At 47.0% G+C, this 17,539-nt stretch overlaps 3 protein-coding genes across 4 annotated transcripts in view; 2 read left to right on the top strand and 1 right to left on the bottom strand.

Annotated features, from left to right (window-relative positions):
* Positions 1-17,539, top strand: part of IA-2 (tyrosine phosphatase IA-2) — a 44,327-nt gene that overhangs the window by 4,302 nt on the left and 22,486 nt on the right. The window contains exons 1-2 of one of the 2 annotated variants that reach the window (XM_001356956.4): positions 1,337-1,614; positions 13,134-13,637. In XM_001356956.4, the coding sequence (XP_001356992.4) occupies positions 1,590-1,614; positions 13,134-13,637 (529 nt within the window). In that variant the 5' untranslated portion in view covers positions 1,337-1,589. Of the gene's footprint in view, positions 1-1,336; positions 1,615-13,133; positions 13,638-17,539 lie in introns of those variants that run through there. The other variant, XM_015180875.2, reaches the window with a different exon arrangement.
* gNacalpha (germinal nascent polypeptide-associated complex alpha subunit) lies at positions 6,982-8,095 on the bottom strand. The gene is made up of 2 exons (XM_033379296.1): positions 7,974-8,095; positions 6,982-7,913 (listed from the first exon to the last, which is right to left on the bottom strand). Exon 2 carries the CDS (start codon positions 7,895-7,897, stop codon positions 7,064-7,066), a length of 834 nt encoding a protein of 277 aa, XP_033235187.1. The 5' UTR covers positions 7,898-7,913; positions 7,974-8,095; the 3' UTR covers positions 6,982-7,063.
* On the top strand, positions 8,711-9,559 carry LOC6903171 (uncharacterized). Its single transcript, XM_033379297.1, has 2 exons — positions 8,711-8,918; positions 8,981-9,559. The coding sequence occupies exons 1-2, from the start codon at positions 8,832-8,834 to the stop codon at positions 9,119-9,121; spliced, it is 228 nt and encodes a 75-aa protein (XP_033235188.1). The 5' UTR covers positions 8,711-8,831; the 3' UTR covers positions 9,122-9,559.

Here is a 17,539-nt window from a genome sequence, read left to right as displayed (position 1 = left end):
GGTGTTGGACTAGGATCAGGGTACGGACAGCTACTGAATGCAATTAATTTTAAACTAAACAAATATTAATCATAATTCCCATTGGCTGGAGGAATCCCCGTGCGATATCAGGCACGTAGGACCTAGCTCAACAAATACCCCCCACCCACAACACACGCCCATGAGGACACACACGCCTCGGAGCAAACACACACACATAATGACATCAGAGTAGGGTCCTGGTCCTGGTCCTGTAATGCCGTCATATGGACAAATGTCTGTATTACAAAAACCTCGACTACGACGAACGACGACCGACGACGACGACAATCCATTTACTTAATGAGATTGCAAGCGTTTTGGTGACATTGAAAACGCGTTTATTAGGGTTGCCCCCATTCCAGGCAGACCCTTCTGCTAGCCTGTAGGGGTGTGCCAGGCGGCAGCAGCAGCAGCAGGGTGCAACATCCCCCAACCCAAGACGGGGGCATAACAAATGCTTATGTGAGCCAAGTTCATTCATAAAAGGAGCTGCGTCAGGCGTCAGGCCAACAACAGGAGGAGAAAGGCGGGCGAGGAGACAAGCGAACAAAAACAGGGAGAAAAGCACTGGGTACACCCAGAAAATGCTATAAATAGCCCAGGGAAGGCACACCAAGCGAGTGCGGGGGTATATCAAGTTATAAATTTTCGGAAAAATGAAGAAATCAGTGAAGTGGGAGAAAGTAGGGGGCAGGCAAGCAGCAGGGAGTATAGAAAGCTGGGAAGTAGGGCGGGTGGGTGGCAGGATCCATTGCGGTTGGTCGTTTAAGCTTAGCTCAACAACTGACTTGGCACTTTCTAAAGAAGACAGCAAGTAGCCGTGCCGTAAAACGGAAAATGAAAGGAAATTTAGGCAAATACAATGTGCCTAGGAGGATGGTGCGAGTGGGAGAAAGTTCGCGCTGTTGCTATTTTTGGACCCCCAGCCAGGGGGGGCTAAGGAGGGGAAAAGCCCAAGCAAGACAGAGACGGAGAAGTTTCGCGAATGCTCCTCTCTACTCGCACAAGCACCGCCTCCACAGAAAGCTACACGTCGAAAGCTTTTTCGTGGGCGTCGCGTCGCCGCCGCTGTCGCTGCCAACGCAACAGGAGCGCTAGGCAACAGCAGCTGCTGGCGAAGCAACAGTGAAAGCTTTGAGCTTTTACCACTTCCCCAGGCCAGGCGCACTTTCCAAGCTGGAAAACTGGAAAAGTCTTCGACTCGTCGTCGGTTCGCCGAAGCTCGTGCGTGGGCTTCGGAGCCTCGGGACCGCTGCCGCTGCTGCTGCGTGCTCTGCTCTGTCCGTTGCTACCTGATGCTCGGATGCGACTCGACTTTCGGTTCAGTTCAACCTGGGGAGCGCAGCGGAGTGAACGCTGGGCCGAGTGTTGAGCGGTTAAATAAGAAAAGTGCCTGAAAATCCCAGCTAGTGTTCTGCGCCAGCTACTTCATTGCCAGCGGACCAGAGAGTCTGCCCCGACGACTCTCTAGTGTGCCTCTGCCTGTGCCTGTGCCCGTCCTGTTCCTGCTCCAGTCCTGATAAGCAGCCCTTCGACCGTGTAAGCCTAACATATGGCAGCCAGCATCGATGCCAGCCCTCGGCTTTTCATATGGTGAGTGGAAATGGAAAAGGAAAAGTAACAAGAAAAGTAAAGGGGGAAATATTAAATGCAAAACTTCTGCATCTGCATCTTTGTGACTGTATAATTTTTGGGGCATAAGAGCAGGGCCAAGAGTGGCCCTGAAAGTGTGCACATACTTTTTCAATTAAGTGTTTTTTAAACACAAATCCGACAGGCAGGGTTGCAGCGTTGTAACGGTGATCAGCGTTGACAGCTGCGCCGCAAAGTAGGCAACTGTACTTACGATGCACTCAGGCAGAAGCGAAGCTGCCAACTCGATTCGATTCGGTTCCACAAACTCAATTATAAAATGTAAATGAATCTCATCTGGCCGTCCGGTCCCGTCTTGTTCCGTCCTCCATAGTTCATTAATTCTCTCGACTCGATGACAATTGGCATGTGTTGCACGATTTTAACAAATTATTACGAAATTGCGCAGCCAAATGAATACTAATTTGATTTGCAGCACTGTCGAAAACAACAATATAGCGCAGAAAGGCCAGTCCAGTTAGTGAAGAGAGAATATTATTTGTGACAAGCTGAAAATGAATTATCAATTTCCAGATAGATAGATAGATAGCCGCGACCGATAGATACAGATAGAAAATAATAGGGAGTAGGCAGGGAGTAGATACAGATAGAACACAAATTTATCTACACGCACAAAAGCCGTTGGTGGGAGGGAGCATAAAGCCAATGTGCAGCGCAACAGTATCGGGTATCCAGTACACCTCCGACCTGTAATTTTCATGGGATTTTCCTGGCGGCGAAACTGCGCAATTTGTTTTTCAAAGAATTCGAAAATTGATTCCACTTCCACCCTCCAGTCCCTCGCACACGCACACACCCACTGGGATGCACAATCAGGAGTCCGCATTAACAACATTATCAGTCGTGGCCTTCGCTGGAAAAACCCTCTGCTTCATTATCCTTGGGTCCGGGCTCCTGGCTCCTGCCTCCTACATCCTCATACACGACAGCTGCATTTATTAAGGGCCAACAGAATAAAAAATATGGCACATAAATGCCAGCAAACGGAAATGCTTATGGGCGGAGCAGAGTGAATACCCGAGCATGCAGCGGGGGCAATTTGTTGCAAACTCAAAGGGTTCGCTGGAAGTAAGCACGTAAGCAGCTTTGCAGCAGCTCCACAAAGGGGTCCAGGGTCCACTGCAGTCTGTACCTTGCTAAATTCCTTGAGTACTCACATTTCCTGGGATGCTTATAATTGGTGGGCAAAAGCGCTGGGAAATGGTGTAAATGGCCAAAAGGAAAATCAATTTTCTACAAGTTTGCTCTAAGAAAATAATTCTTTCAAATTAGAGTTTATAGACCAGTATCTGGTTTCTGCATAACAATCGCAAGAGGCTCTTGGTAATTAAGAAAATAAATTTGATTTGCATTTCGGTGTAAAGAGATTTCAAGGAATTGTTTTCTTTTGAGCCTCAAATGTAATTCCATTGAAATCGTTTCACAGAGGGTTAAATAAACTCAATTATAAAATGTAAATCAATTTCTTTCGACTGTTTTTTCATGCGAAATGGGAATTGCATTGCAATTAAAATATACTGAAAAAGTGAATAATATACGTACAAATGCACATGCAGAATACTAATTGTTTGTATGTATTATGAAGTAAGTGTAAGAGTAAGAAACTTATGGAATACTTTAAGAACACAAATACCGATTGTATTCATTACAATATCACAGAAAATCTACTTGTTGCATACTTAAGTATTATATAAAACGAGTTGGTAAAGGTCCACGACAGTACGGTACCGAAAGCACCACCGCATGCTCTCTCGCTTTCTTTGTGCACTCTCTGTTCGGAAAAGGTCCAGATATAATGGTGAGGAAAGGGGCAGGAGACATGGACAAAGCAGACCGCGCACCTCCAACAATTTTTATTTCATTTGTCATGATTGGGGAAGAGAGAGCGAGAGAGCATGCGGTGGTGCGGACCTTTACCAACTCGTTTTAAATAATACGTAAATTGACATGGCTATGTACTTGGCAATCGATGCTAATCAATAATAACCCACTAACCCAAACTAATGAATATATAGTATATATTTTAAAGTTATAGTTATATTTGCTTTATATACGAGTAAATCTATATACTTGAAACGAGAGTTCACTCTGAAATAATAATATATGTATTAATTCGATTAATTTCCGCTCATTTCTTGGCCACCCTGAAGTTTAGGCAACTGTTGATTAGGGAAAAACCATTCGAAATCAAATAATTTCCATTAGAATTTCGACTGAAATTACTAAAATACTCATAAGCGTTATTCCAAAATCTCTCTCAATTCAATTCAGTCCACTTAGGAGAATAATTATAAGCTGATCCTCCTAACTCGGCAAAATTGTGGAATTACCCGAGGCTGCCACTTTTGATAATTGTCCTGCCACACACAGCTGGAGCACCACTCCCGACCCCCTCCCGCCCACACCCGAACCACTCCGACCCACACCCCGCCCACTCCCGGACCACTCCCAACCCACTTTCAATTGCCGAATCCAGCTGGCAAGTTATCTAATTGCTTTTCACATTGTGTGTGTGTGTGTGTGTTAGAGAGAGTGTATGTGTGTGTGTGAGAGTCGGCGGAAATCCCCTTTCATGCTGTGTGGGCCCTAAAAAAAGCGAATTATGAATTGTGTATTTGCAGTCGTAGATGGGTTGAATGGTGCACATTGTGTAGGACGGAAACGGAGTCAGGATAAAAGCGATTTGTTATCCTTTAAGCGGGACCAAGCATGTCCCCCTGCCCCTGTGCCTCAATTACACAAAAGGATCTGAGGAAACTTGAGCCTGTCGAGGCCTTAAATCAACTGTGCCACCTGCCACTCCCACTCCCACTCCGACTCCCACTCCCACTCCCACTCCGAGTAGACACACCTCCACTCAGGACCTTCGTTTTACGCGCTTTTGTATCAGTCCCGCTCTGTTTGCCACCGCTCGAGCTCGATATTCACAATAATGGAACCCTAAAGAGCTCTAAAGTGCAGGCAAACACCTGCCAGGGCCCTCTCGAATCCCTCTCGAACCTGATCCAGAACCTAAGCCCAGAACCCATTTCAGCCGCACCAAAGGGCAAACACGCATCAAATCAAATGGCAAAAAGCTTGCAAACACTTCACTTCACTTCGGGCCAAAATATATCAGCGAATACCCAGAGGCAGTGGCAGAAAACCCACATTTAACCCGACAGATGGAAATGGATATGGAAAAGTCAGAAAGAAGAGGCAGTGGCACAGCCAGTGGGAACATGAAGCAAATACAGACTGCCACATCATCGGCGTCATGATTAGCTCAGCAGTCTATATACACAGGGAGCCCCAAAAACCTTATGTGATGAACTGTGCCAGAGGGGAAGAGCCACCGAAGCAGAAGAAAAGCCAGAAGCCAAGAAGGAGACCCTAAGCCAAACAGCAAGCAGGTTTTCATACTCGGGCGCACAGCGGACCGACAGATGGCACGGGGCTGACGGGAGCGGACAGGCGTAAGGACAATGGTAAATCTTGCAGATTTTGGTCAAGAAAATACCCAACGAAATGTGAAACCCAAATCAACTTGAAAGTGAATAAAAACCACCAAAAAGGAATAACTTTGTAAGTAGTACAAGCACTAGGCAAGCCACCTCCACCGCCACAGCCGCCAGGAGGCCGCAAAGCGAATGAAAACTTTTTAAATGTTGCGCCTGGACACACCTTCACCGGAAGGAAAGGAAAAGGAGGCTGTGGCCCTCAAATAATCTCAGAAAAAATGGGACTAGCGACTGATGTACCTACGAATCCTAGATATGTGGCAGGTCATTGGAAATCCCAATAAGGCAGAGCGGGAGTAGTAAGAGGAGAACGAAGGCCTGGCTGGGACAACAGCTTGAGACATTCTTGCAACAACTTCTGTGTTCCAGCTCCTGGTCAGTGCTCCAAGAGGCAAGCACTTTGGATTGGCCTCTAAATTGAACGGAGTGGCTGTTGGGGTTGGTAGTAAATTATATTGCCCCCCGCTGCCTTCTGCTTACTGTCAACTGATTTGTATTTCAGCGGTGTTTTCAATTCCGCTGATTAAAGACGACCCGAGAGCCCGAGAGCGGCCAACTTAATCAATTTCCGGAAGAACTGTTCCGTTCTGTACTGTCCCCCTCTTTCTTCTTGAAACTGTGTGGGTGTCCTCCCACGGTGTGGAAACTCTGCCCCTCTCCACAGAGCCTCCTGCCGACACGCGCGAGCATTTTCCAGTCATCCACTATAAAGCCAAGAAGCCAAGAATACAAAGTTTCTACTTTTCCGCTGAAAATTTTTGCGCAAATAGCAGAAAGAAAGAACGAAGCAGCAAAGGAGCAAAGAAGCGAAGAAGCGGAGCAGCACCACCCGTGCACGTGCCCAACCAACCCAGCTACTATACGGTCTGGTGAATCCCCACAATGCAAAACTAAAGCCTTTTTTACGGCTGCTGACGACAGCTGCAAATTAAATAAAATTAAGCCGAAAGTTAGAGCCAGCTATTTATTAAGTGGCTTTGCGTATTGTCTCCGCCAGGCTCTAACGGAGGCCCAGCAGGGCGACGGGAGTCCCCCCCCCCCCCCCCACCATTTTAATTGAACGAGTACCTACCGAGCATAGCTTATAGGGCCGCGGCCGTCACCAGCAGCAGCAGTGTACCACTTGCCACATGCCACCTGGCAGCAGGAGCATCGTTCCTTTTGGAACGGTGAGTGCCCGCAAAGTAAAAATGCAATCATCGTCAAAAATGTGTCACAAAAACCCTTAAAGGAAGGATAAAGCTGCACAGAATGAACCTCCGGACCAGCATAGACTATGGCAAACAGCTGCAGCTAAGTGAAGAGTAAACTGAAATGCAGCGTCAGCGGTACAAAAGAATAAACTAAGCGATTACTTTTCCCCACAAAAAAATATGTAAAAATAAAAGGAAAATGCCAGACAACGATAGTAACTGCAGGCAGGTGAAAATTGGCAACAGTGCGGCCACGAAGATGCATATGAGCGATGAAGTAATAATCTATGGTAAATGGATCATATGACGCAACAATATTTGACGACGAAGAAAAACGTACACATACAGGCACGCAGATCTAGTATGTCTGCGAATACGTGTGCACACATACAATCAAATCTCAGTCGTCCGATGCCTCACGAGTGATGTCACCGACGCGCACTTCCCCGAAGCAAACGCGCATCGATGTAGAGCAAGACGCTGCTTGTTCTAGTGCGAGGCCACCCCAGTAAGGGCATGTGCAGGCGCGTGACAGCTTGCGGACGAAGCCGTGGACACAAAGCAGATTCTCCAGGCCTGAAAAATGTGTAACCGAAACCAGAAAGAAGCACATGTACAAGATCATGAGATCATTTTTATTGTTGAATCAATCGTAAATTGTTAAATGAAATGATTAGTGGTTAAATGATTCGGCGCTTAGTTGCTGGCCAGGGTGAGGGCCATGATGGCGTTCACCACATCGTTCTCGTTATCCAGCAGGGCTTTGATGGCCTTGGTGCGCGAGCAGGTGGCCTGCATCTGGACCAGATCGATGTCCTTGTCGTCCAGTTCCATGAGAAGTTCCTCGTCGAACTCCGGCTCCTCCTGGTCGTTTTCATTAGCTTTAGCCCAGGCAAGGGCCTCCCGCTCGCTCTGATCGGCTGCGGTGGCGTTCTCGCGAAAGCGCTCGGCAGCCTGAGCGGTGGCCATCTGGGTGATGTCCTCGACTTTCACATCGCCGAAGCAAAGGTAAGAGTCGCCGACCTTGAAGACATCGGGCTGATCGATATAGAGCAAGATGTTCTTGTTCTTGCGCATCGTCACGCGGCTGACGTTCTCCACGGGCTTCAGGTCTAGCTTCGAGAGCAAACGGCGGGCCTTCTTCTCGCCACGCGACTGCCTATGTGCGCCGAGGGGCATGGCCCCAGCTTGCGGGTCCAAACTGCCCACAGCATCAGTCACATCGTCATCAGAGTCCACCTCGTCATCAGACAAAGCCGTGCAAGCATGGTCCCCCAGCTGGGGGTATTTCTTGGTCATCTCCATCAGTTGCTGCATTGCTTCGTTGTAGTCCGGGTTTTTGCTCTTCTTTGAAGTGGAAGGGGCTTCTTCGTCCCGGCCAAAGGTAAGCGCTTTGTCCAGCCACATATCTTTTGTGGCAGCTTTAAAGGCAGCTTCGCCGACATTGATAGCGGCCGTGGCAGCGGCGGTGGCAGAGGCCGTGGCAGCGGCGGTGGCAGCGGCCTTCTGATTCTTTTGCTTTTTTCCCATCTCGTCTTTAAATTTTCTGCAAAATTGAGAACTAAATCGAGACTTGTACGTGAACAGACCCACAAAATATACGCACTAGTTTTTTGGATTTTTTTTGTGATGTCGTGACGACCAGTTGTTGTAGAAGAAAAAAGAAAATGTGCTTCCGGAAGTTTGACAGCGTTGTCAGGGTTGCCAGGATTGTAGAGTGTTTCGACACTGAACTGTAACTGAGAATGTTCTAGAAAACAAATAATGCAATGAGTGGGTAGATCTATAGAAAGATATTCCGTTTAGCAGCTAAATATTTTGACAAATTATATTCCTGAAACCGATTTTTGCTCAGGATTTCGCTCAAACCAGGGCTGCAGTGGTACTGCGCAAAGTGCTCAAAAGCGCAAACGCGGCCACACCAGCTGGTTGTTTACATTTTGTGATTTCCAACATGGCGATCGTTAACGTTTTTTTTTTGTTTTGTTTTTTCGTTGTAGACATTTCTTTGTAAAAAAAAGTGCGCCTTTCGCAATGAGGGATGAAACAGGCCAATAAAAGTGGTACAGATCAATATCGATTTATAAATCAACTCTGTACAACACTAGTGTTGTTGTACGCTCATTCCTATTTTTTATTTCGCTCGTGCTTCTCTTTCTGTTGAGCCGCAAAGCTGATTTGAAAGCAATTATTGGATTAATGGCTGGTATCTCTAATAGTATTCAACAATAGCATTGTTTCAAGACCTTATAAATTAACTTGGAATCAAATACAGGCATTAGAAAAGCATAAACTCTGGAATCTTAGTAGGCCTTCTTTCAACTTTATTTTAGCCAAGTTTCGTGTAGGTTTTGGGCAGTCAGGTCTCATAACTTTTTGGCTGTTCATTCCGTTCACATCAAATGTTTCCGACAACATTTATTTTGGTTCTGTACAACAAAATTCTGAAACCAAACCATTCGAGATGCCTTTGAAGTGCATAGTCCAGTGCGTCCACAAGATAGCACACAACCTAATCGCAGCCCGGCCCGCAGTGACGATTACAAGCGGAGTAAGTCCTGATGTGAGGTCTGATTTGATCGAGTCCTCATGATCTGTGATCTGTCTTTGCAGGGCTGCCAGGTGCCCGCTAAGAATGGCCCTATAGCCAATATGATCTTCTTCGCGGCAATCGCCTGGCCGCTGTACGTGTGCCTCATGCAGGACGTAATCATCATGCTCAAGGAAATGACCAAGAAGATGACGCGCAAATAGTTGGAGCGTCGTTTATAGGGTGATCAAACACACATCCATACAATACACGGGTCATTCCATTGACCAACTAATACTCAAGATTTTTCGTGCTCATACCGTGCACCGCCTGCTCCTGTTAGGATGCCACCAGTTACCCAATTCCAGCATCTTTCACATTTTTAGGCCATTGCTGTTGCTCTGCTGCCCTGGCCGTTCCTTTGGGTTACAAAAAACTACACTGATCAAGTTAAGTTCTATAAGCGTTACTATAATCAAGCTCCTCTCCATAGAACCGAGGGTTGAGCGGTGGCAGAAGATCTTCAAAGCCTTCTGCCACATACAGATACAAGAGTTCTTTTTACATTTTACAAAAACTTCGACCATTCAAAACTTACATAATACTGCTGCAAATGTAACCCGAAACCACAATTACTAAAATAAACTGTTGGTATTGCGTGATTTGTATTCTTGTTCTAATTCCCCACCTCGAGGCCATAAAAGACTGTCTTATCGAGGGATACAACTGGTTTGAAGATTATATTAGTACCTTTCATCTGTTGTTCTTTGCAAAAAATGTGCTGCAAGGCGCAAAAATAATCGAAAATCGTTCGAAAAGAACGGAAGTTTTTGCCACCACTAGGCCCGTATGCCCCAACGAATGTGGTGTGATGCAAATTAAAAACCAATCGGGTCGTCGCTTTAAAATCATTTTATATAGAAGTTTAATACCTTAATAATTTGTGAACACAAGTTTGAATTTAATATGCATGAATGTGTTATGCGTTATTTAGCAAATGGAATGTTCAGTTGGCGAAAAACTTTCATCTGCAACCGACGGAAGAAACCGCACAGCAGCGCAATTTGTATTGCAGCATGGTAATAAAAGTTTTGCGTTAACAAATTTGCAATTGAAATTGAAATTGATGATTGAAAATCCGTAGTGCAGACGTGCCACGTGCCAGCTACGAAATTTCGGGCCTGACAGGGCCAATGGATGGAACTGGCGACGGAGTGTTAGCGGAAAAAGCGAAAGTGCAGCTGTCCCCGCGGCACGCCAGATCCTATCCGATCCCGGCGGGGTCTGAATTTGTATTTGGTTGGGAAAACACGTAGCTTGTCGCCGCGGGTGGCAAAAGCCAAACGGAAAACAGAGTGAAAATGAAAATGGAAATGGCATTGCCAAAGGAAGAGGAAAAGGAAAAGAAGCTGTGGTTTAATGTCCGGGGTCAAGCGGTGAGGCGCGGATGGGGTGCCGAGTGACCGTGCAACAAATGTACGTTTGAAGCCATTTTCATCCATTTTAATTGCAGCTGTGGCAGCAGGATTGTCTGCGGTTCTGGCCACCGAAAGTGCCGCACAAACAAGGAGCTCAGAGCCGTGCGGCGGCGCCCGTGGTTGGTGCCTGCTGCGGTTTTCGGAGGCGCATTGCCAGCGGCAGGCCAGAGTCGTGTGTGTGTGTGGAGAGTGGATCCCTAAAAGCCTGCCAGTTAACTATATTTAAGATAAAAGTGCCACACCCTATTAGTGGACCCATTCCGCACTTGTTGCAAGGTCCAGGGCCAGCAATCCGTTGCACATTGCATTCATATCCGATTCATATGTCTTCCTCCGAGATCTGGATGTCTCTGGCGCGGCTTAACCCTCGCTGATGCGTTTTTAATTGCTCGGTTCTTTTAATTAAAGTATGAGGCGAAAAAGTCAGGCGCAACCCACCAACGACCAACGACCACTGGCATTGCCCCTTCTCTTTCTCCTTTGGCAATAATTAAACTTTATCTTCGGGTCAGCTCCTAATTGAGTTGCATAAATTATGTAATGGGGAAGAGGGGAAAACAACTGGCAACTGGCAACTGGCGGATGATGCAACCGCCGCCCCTCCCCACTTGGCTAAGTGGCTTCCACCTTAATTGAATTCAAGAGGAGAGGCCATCTAATCAGATATTCGCTATTGCCAGTCATAAATTCATATCAGCCAGCCCACAGTATTGCCAGGAGTCCAAGGCAGGCCGAAGTCGGCTTTTAACTTTTCGGTCGATTCGATTCGATGTGGAAAACTTTTTGTCTTGGCTGGCACGTTCGTCCCATGATTAATTATCCCGCCCCATATGCTGCAGTGAGTGTCATCTGGGGCTTCGCCCCCCCTCTGTCCACTTTAGTCGAGGCTTAGTTTAGCTTTGTAGTTTGGTTTTCCTTTTTGCTTTTCCTGAGACGCGGCGCGACGGCCTGCGCATGAAAAATGAACCCAAGCCCACAGGCAGACAGGCTGGCAGGCAGGCATCAGCCAGTCCAAGGAGCAGAAGGCACCAAGGAGACATCACCACTGGGTCTGGGTCTTGGCCCGGAGACGGCGGGTCTGTCAAGGCAATAAAGTCCATTAGAGAAGCCGCTGGGTGCTGGCTGCTGGGAGCCAAGAATCTGTAACGCATTAATCATGCAAGTTTCAAGAAATGATTGAAATCATATTACAATATGATGGCCCCTGTTCCAGCCATGTTTCGACGGCGACTGTTTGCCCATACATATATAAAAAGATGTTTCTGTAATTGAGATGTTAGCCAAGACATTTATATTGTACTTCGGAAACGATATACATATGTACACACGAGTATCTATCCTTCTTGTCTTGCCTGGCTTCTGTTGATGTTTAAGTTTCTGTTGAACTAAGAGCTAAAGTTCAAGGAAAGTAAAACAGAAAACTAGTAAAGATTCTTCACTAGCTGCTGCTTAAAGTGCATGAAAGAACTTACAGTAAAAGAACTTACAGAAACCATCTCTTAATCAAATTGTGACTAAATTTATGGCTTTTTCCTTAGTTTTTCCACAAGTTGTCTATTAAATTAGGAAAGTATCTTTTAGTATGGACTTAGTAGGGTGTATCCCTTAGTCACATGTCTTTTTCCTCCTTCTTGACAGGTTATTTCATTTGGTTTTCGTGTTGATATTGCTTTTGTCTTGGTCCATAATTTGACGGTTCTTTTTCGGGTTGGGGCTTAATCTGCCACATCGCTGCGGTCGAGCTGTTGATGAGCTGGAATCCCATTTTGGGGGGCGGTTTTTGCGGCTTGGAGCGAAATGAATGTCGGACCCCCATCTGAAATATGTCAACCTTGAGCATGGGGCTGAAGCGCTTATCGCCAAATGACCCCAGACGACGTCGACGACAGCCGAGCCTTGTCCTGAGCCACCCAACCGCATCCGAATCCGCACAGAACCACCTGCCCCACCGCAAACCTGAAGCCAGTGAAGCGGCAAAGAAAATCAATTTCCTTTGCCTCCGGCTTCTGGAGGGGGTAAGAGGAGTCTGGGCCGAGCTGAAGTCTGACATTTATTACCATATAAGGAGCCAGGGACTATTCGGAGTATCCGCGGGCCAGGACCCACACAAAAGACGAACAACTAAAAAGCAGCAAACAGGAAACTGCAGCGCGACAAATGGCGCACACCCACACCAACAACAATAAGGAATCGCTCCACCCACTACCACCGCCACTCCCACTCCCGCTCCCACTCCCGCTCCCATTCCCGCTCCCACTCCCAAACCCCCAAGCATTTTCCTTCCCTTTTAAGGTGCTCCGGCATTGTGTGCATATTGTGTGAAAATATGAAATATGGAAATGCCGGAAAGCGAAAAGTTGTCCCTGGCACAATAAAATGCAATTTCCCTCAAGAGGCAAACGGGGCGTGGCCATGCTGCGAATATACATTGCTAATTTCCGTTAACAACAAGGAGGAGCATTCTCTGTGTGTGTGTGTGTGTGTGTGTGTGTGTGTGCGGATTCCGCCCAGATCATATTCCACACCCCTCCAGAGCCAAGCGGGAGAGCAAGGCTATTAGCAGAAAATGTTTGCATACATTTTTGAAATTTTGTAAAGAAATATGAGGAGTTATGGGCCAGAAAACAAGCGGGTTTTTCACTCAAAGAAAATGATTAGTTCTGAAGCCACGGTGTTTCCATAATAGGACTAGTTTTTAGATATAAATTAACCCCTTATCTGGAGCCACAGATACTGATTTTCTCTATGGTTTTTCCAGGTGTGCCGATTATCATGGCAAGCAATGTAAAACAACAACAGCAAGATCAATGCACAACCAGTGAAGAGCCGACGCTACAGAGAGTACGATCAGTAGTCGAGGGTCGACCGTCTGGACCCGGAGGATGCCAAGATTGGCCTAAACAGCGATCCCAGCAGCAGCAGCAGCAGCAGCAGTACCACCACCGCCAACAACAACAGCATCAGGGGCAGCATCAACGGCAGCCGCGCCAACACGAGCTACTGCATCATCCGCGTAAGCCGCTCCCGGCACTGACCGCCCGTGGCCGCCTGCTAGTCAGTGAGGGGGCTCGACGGCGGGAAGTGCGGGGCTGTGGCCGAGCTGGTGCCGAGGGTGGAGTCGGAGTTGGCGGCGGCGGTGGCCTGTTGTGCTGCAGCCTGGACGCACTGAAACGGCCGGCCAAGCTGCTGCAGTTCGGCTTCCTGCTACTGATCCTACTCCTTGCCAGCCATGGAGATCTTGTCCAAGCGGAGGGCAATGTTGGTAAGTGCTCTTCAAAGTTAACCCATGACCTATCTCCATCGGAATATATCCCCCCATGGCCCTGCCACACATAAAGTGTTGTGCTAACTTTTTGCCCGCTTCTCCCATTGTGTGTTGCGGCAAAAACATTTACAAGTTTAATTAAAACTTTGACGCACAAAACAAGCACGCAACACAGCCTCTGTGCTCCGTGCACCGAGCACCACCTCTGTGCAGCTTCCTGTGCCACCAGATTGTCCATATCCACGTGCCCCTCCATCTGTCCACATGTGCTCTGCAAATATATTTTTAACTCGTTTATCCAGCCCATGCATAATCCAATTGGTATCGCCAGGGACCAGTGACCAGGGACCTGGGACCAGGGACCAGGGAATGCGGCCCACACTCGGCCTTTGTCCATTTGCATGTGCATCTGCATGTGTGTGTGTGTTTGAGCGGCCAGGAAATGGCCTCTACGGCCGGAACTGGACCAAAAGCCAGCTAAACGAGTTACAGTTGCCAAACGAAATTATGAATGTGCAACAGGCCCGAGTCATACGACTACCAGCAGAGTCACTCTCCTCTTAGGCAATTATGTGTGGGTCAGAGGACTGGGGGGTATGATTTGGGTCCAGCTAGTGGTCTGTGAATAGTAGGTGGTCGATTAGTACTGTCAACCAATTGATTAGGACATCAATTTGTCTGATTTTTGAAGATTAAATTGAGTTTCCAGGGTTATAGGACTAGAAGGAGATTAGGTAGTTGATTTTCCATTGCTCTTGTTGATTGATAGATGATGAAAAGCAATATCCAAGTACACCTTGTAGGGATTGTTTGTATGACGAATTGAAATCTGAAGTCTTTGATTTGATTAAGAGTGTATTTTATCCAAATGATTTTCTTTTAGACACAAGTATTCAAGTTCTGCATGAATAGGTAACCGAATAGATTCGATGGAATCGATTCTACATATCAGTACATCGGATTGAACGAAGCAGGCATCGTTCCCGCAACGGTTCAGATCCGAAAATTTCGGGTTTTTTTTCTCGCTCACTCTCTGTTTGGCTGTTATGCAGAAAGAATGGGCAAGGCAGTGCTTTGCGCTGCAATTCCAGTCACACTTCTATAAATCGTTCTATAAATTCGAGAATCACAATATTGGTCTTCCACAGAAAGTTTTTCTTCTAATTTCATTGCTTTATGTACATTTTGTACTTAATTTTAATACATTTTAAGCGACATCGGGGGAGGGGGGGGGTTTGTTTCGCCCTTTTTCCTATTTGTTAGAGCTGCTCTCCTTTATTTTGAGAATCAGAAACTTTGATGAAAGACCACTGCTTTATCAATAAACAAACCCCCTCTTCCGAGCTTCGTTTGCTCTTTTAAGCCTCAAATTGTTCACCTTTTAACAACGTTTTTGTCACCTGCCGAATGCACCGACCCGTACGAATAAAAACCAACCGAGCGTTAAAACCAATTGCATATTCGACTGCTCATGAATAAGAAGAAATACTCATGCTAGTATATAAATGAATAAATACAATAATTTCATTGATTGCAAAATTGAATTTCCATATAAATACGGATATATGCATATCTGTTTTTTCCACATACCCGTAGTTTCCATATACACACGTTATCCCGCTGGCGTAATCGGATTGTGTGTGCTCTTTGGTTTCCATTTAAGTAATTTCCATATATTCAATTTTCGTAATTATTTCATCCACGCATAAATTATATTCCACCGCAAAATGTAAGATTTTGCCATCATGCCTCAAGTCGTGCTTTGGTTGAGCACTCGCCAGCTTATCATATTCATCTTTGCAACATCCTTACGTATTCATGGCAGCAACTGGCGGTAACTGGTTTAAGCCCCACAAGGAGTGGGTGGTGCGAGCTGCCACAGGACTCACAGTTCGTATCCTGGTCAGGGTACAGCTGCACACCGATTCACTGCTCGTATCCTGGCCTGGAACAGCCTCGCAGCTTGTATCCTGGTCAGGGTACAGTCGCGCAGCTCGTATCCTGGCTTGAAAAACCCTCACAGCTCGTAACCAGGCCTCGTTGCACCCTCTCCCAGCTCGTTTCCGGATCCCGGGCAAGGTACAGCTTCCCGCTGCCATGACAACAACTAGTTGCTGCTGTGGCAATGCTGCCACTCCCACCAGCCACCAGCCACCAGGGGGCTGGTGCCCATGCAAATTTGCAGCTTTCGCTTCATGCACGTCAGCAATCATCCCACAGCCCACAGCCCACATGCAAAGTTAGGCACGGGGGTAGGCGGCGGGGTAGGGGGAGCTCTGCTCTGCACATCCATTTATGCACAGCCTTGCGCAAATATCAACAGGAGCTAGGTCCTGGGATTTATTGATTGCAACTGGTGCTGCTACGCCCACACGTCCTGAGTCCTGCGTCCTGCCTCCTGCGTCCTGCCTCCTGCCTCCTGTGTCCTGCAGGGGCTCTCACTCATCCTGCAGGTGTCTGCAGCACAGACGAGCACAAGTACACACAAACTGGCAAACAGATAAATGTTCCGGCAGTGCAGATGACTGCTCCTGACAATGGGAGACATTGTTGTTGGCCGTGTCATGTATGTATAAATTAGCTGACGGGCGGGAGGCGCCACCAGCACAAGCAACATCATCATTAGCAGCAGCTGATGCTCCGCTCCGCTCCGCTCCGCTCCGCTCTAGTCCGCTCCGATGGTTGGCTGCTCCACACCGAACCATGGGTCCTGCTTGGGTCCCGGTCCTGGCCTGTTGTGCAACTTTTGATGGCAGCACAATAAAATTTAATTAACAGCTGCAGCACGAGGAGGAGCTGTCGCTGTCGCTGGAGTCCCTTGTGAGTGCGGTGGGCTCCCTGTTGCATGCAACAGTCTCACACATTGACCTTTGCCCGCCAGCGAGGCATGACAGGATCACAGAATGGCAAAAACAACTTCATTAAACTGACGTTCCAGGACAGGGCCACACCCATCGTAATGGTGGAAAGGAACTTTATCTGCCCGCCTCTGCTGCTGCTGTTGCCGTTGCCGTTGCTGTGTGCTGCATATCTATTAATTTCATTTGTAAAACAAATATTTGCACTCACCGACAGGCCAGCCCGAGGAAGAGAGGAGGAGGGAGAGACAGTAGAATTCTCATATTTTGCGCAGTATTTTCTGCATTTTCTGCAAATGAAAATCCCAATCTCGGTCATATGCAAAGCCTGAGGCAGAACCAGAGCCCGAACCCGCTTTGCCTTGCTTTTGCAGCGAATTGGTTTTTACAATTTCGCGCATTTTCACATTTTCAAATCAGACCCGAATGCATTATTAATTAGTTGGCTGTCGGACTGCTGAAAGGCCCCGGACATTGAAAACTTTTTAAATATATGCAGTGCGACGTGGACGTGGACTCGCCTAATGCAATTCCCATGTAGAGCCCCAGCCCCAGCCACGTTACGTATACGCCATGGAGTTTTTCGACGCATCATCGAAACCACAATTGTCCATAGGTACTACCACCGAGTGTCTATGTAAATGTACAAAGGGTTAGGATTAGGTTTAGGCTTAGGGGTGCTCTATACAATGGTGGAATGTTGGTTGTGGCTGCGATCCTAATACCCGTCAGAAAGGTCTAACCAATTCCGATTGCATTACTCGTAAGTGCTTTTGCGGTGTGCAGCTTTCAGCGGGAATTATACCCATTCAACATGATAGATGCTGGCTCTTGAAATCCCCAAAAACCTAACGCCTTAAATTCAAAGCTTTGTGTACCTATCAACTGGTTTCTGGTTTTTCTGCTAAAAAAAACTTCCGATTCCTCAGAGAATGTGTCTCGAACAAAAAAACAGACCAGAGGACTCAAATTTTTGTTTTTTTTTTTTTAATAATTCTTTTGGGACTTTGAAGTTTGAAGCCCGAAAAATCTCTTCTACTC

Source organism: Drosophila pseudoobscura, chromosome 4 (assembly GCF_009870125.1).
Source record: "Drosophila pseudoobscura strain MV-25-SWS-2005 chromosome 4, UCI_Dpse_MV25, whole genome shotgun sequence".
Classification (NCBI taxonomy): domain Eukaryota; kingdom Metazoa; phylum Arthropoda; class Insecta; order Diptera; family Drosophilidae; genus Drosophila; species Drosophila pseudoobscura.
The sequence above is the reverse complement of the archived record's forward strand: the minus strand, read 5'-3'. Positions and strand labels throughout refer to the sequence as shown.

What these genes read in the sequence shown, in the direction of transcription:
- gNacalpha (XM_033379296.1), bottom strand. Translation starts at nt 7,897, where the DNA reads ATGGGAAAAAAGCAAAAGAATCAGAAGGCCGCTGCCACCGCCGCTGCC.
- LOC6903171 (XM_033379297.1), top strand. Translation starts at nt 8,832, where the DNA reads ATGCCTTTGAAGTGCATAGTCCAGTGCGTCCACAAGATAGCACACAAC. An exon ending in CAGTGACGATTACAAGCGGA is followed by an intron (nt 8,919 to 8,980) that starts GTAAGTCCTGAT and finishes CTGTCTTTGCAG; the next exon opens with GGCTGCCAGGTGCCCGCTAA.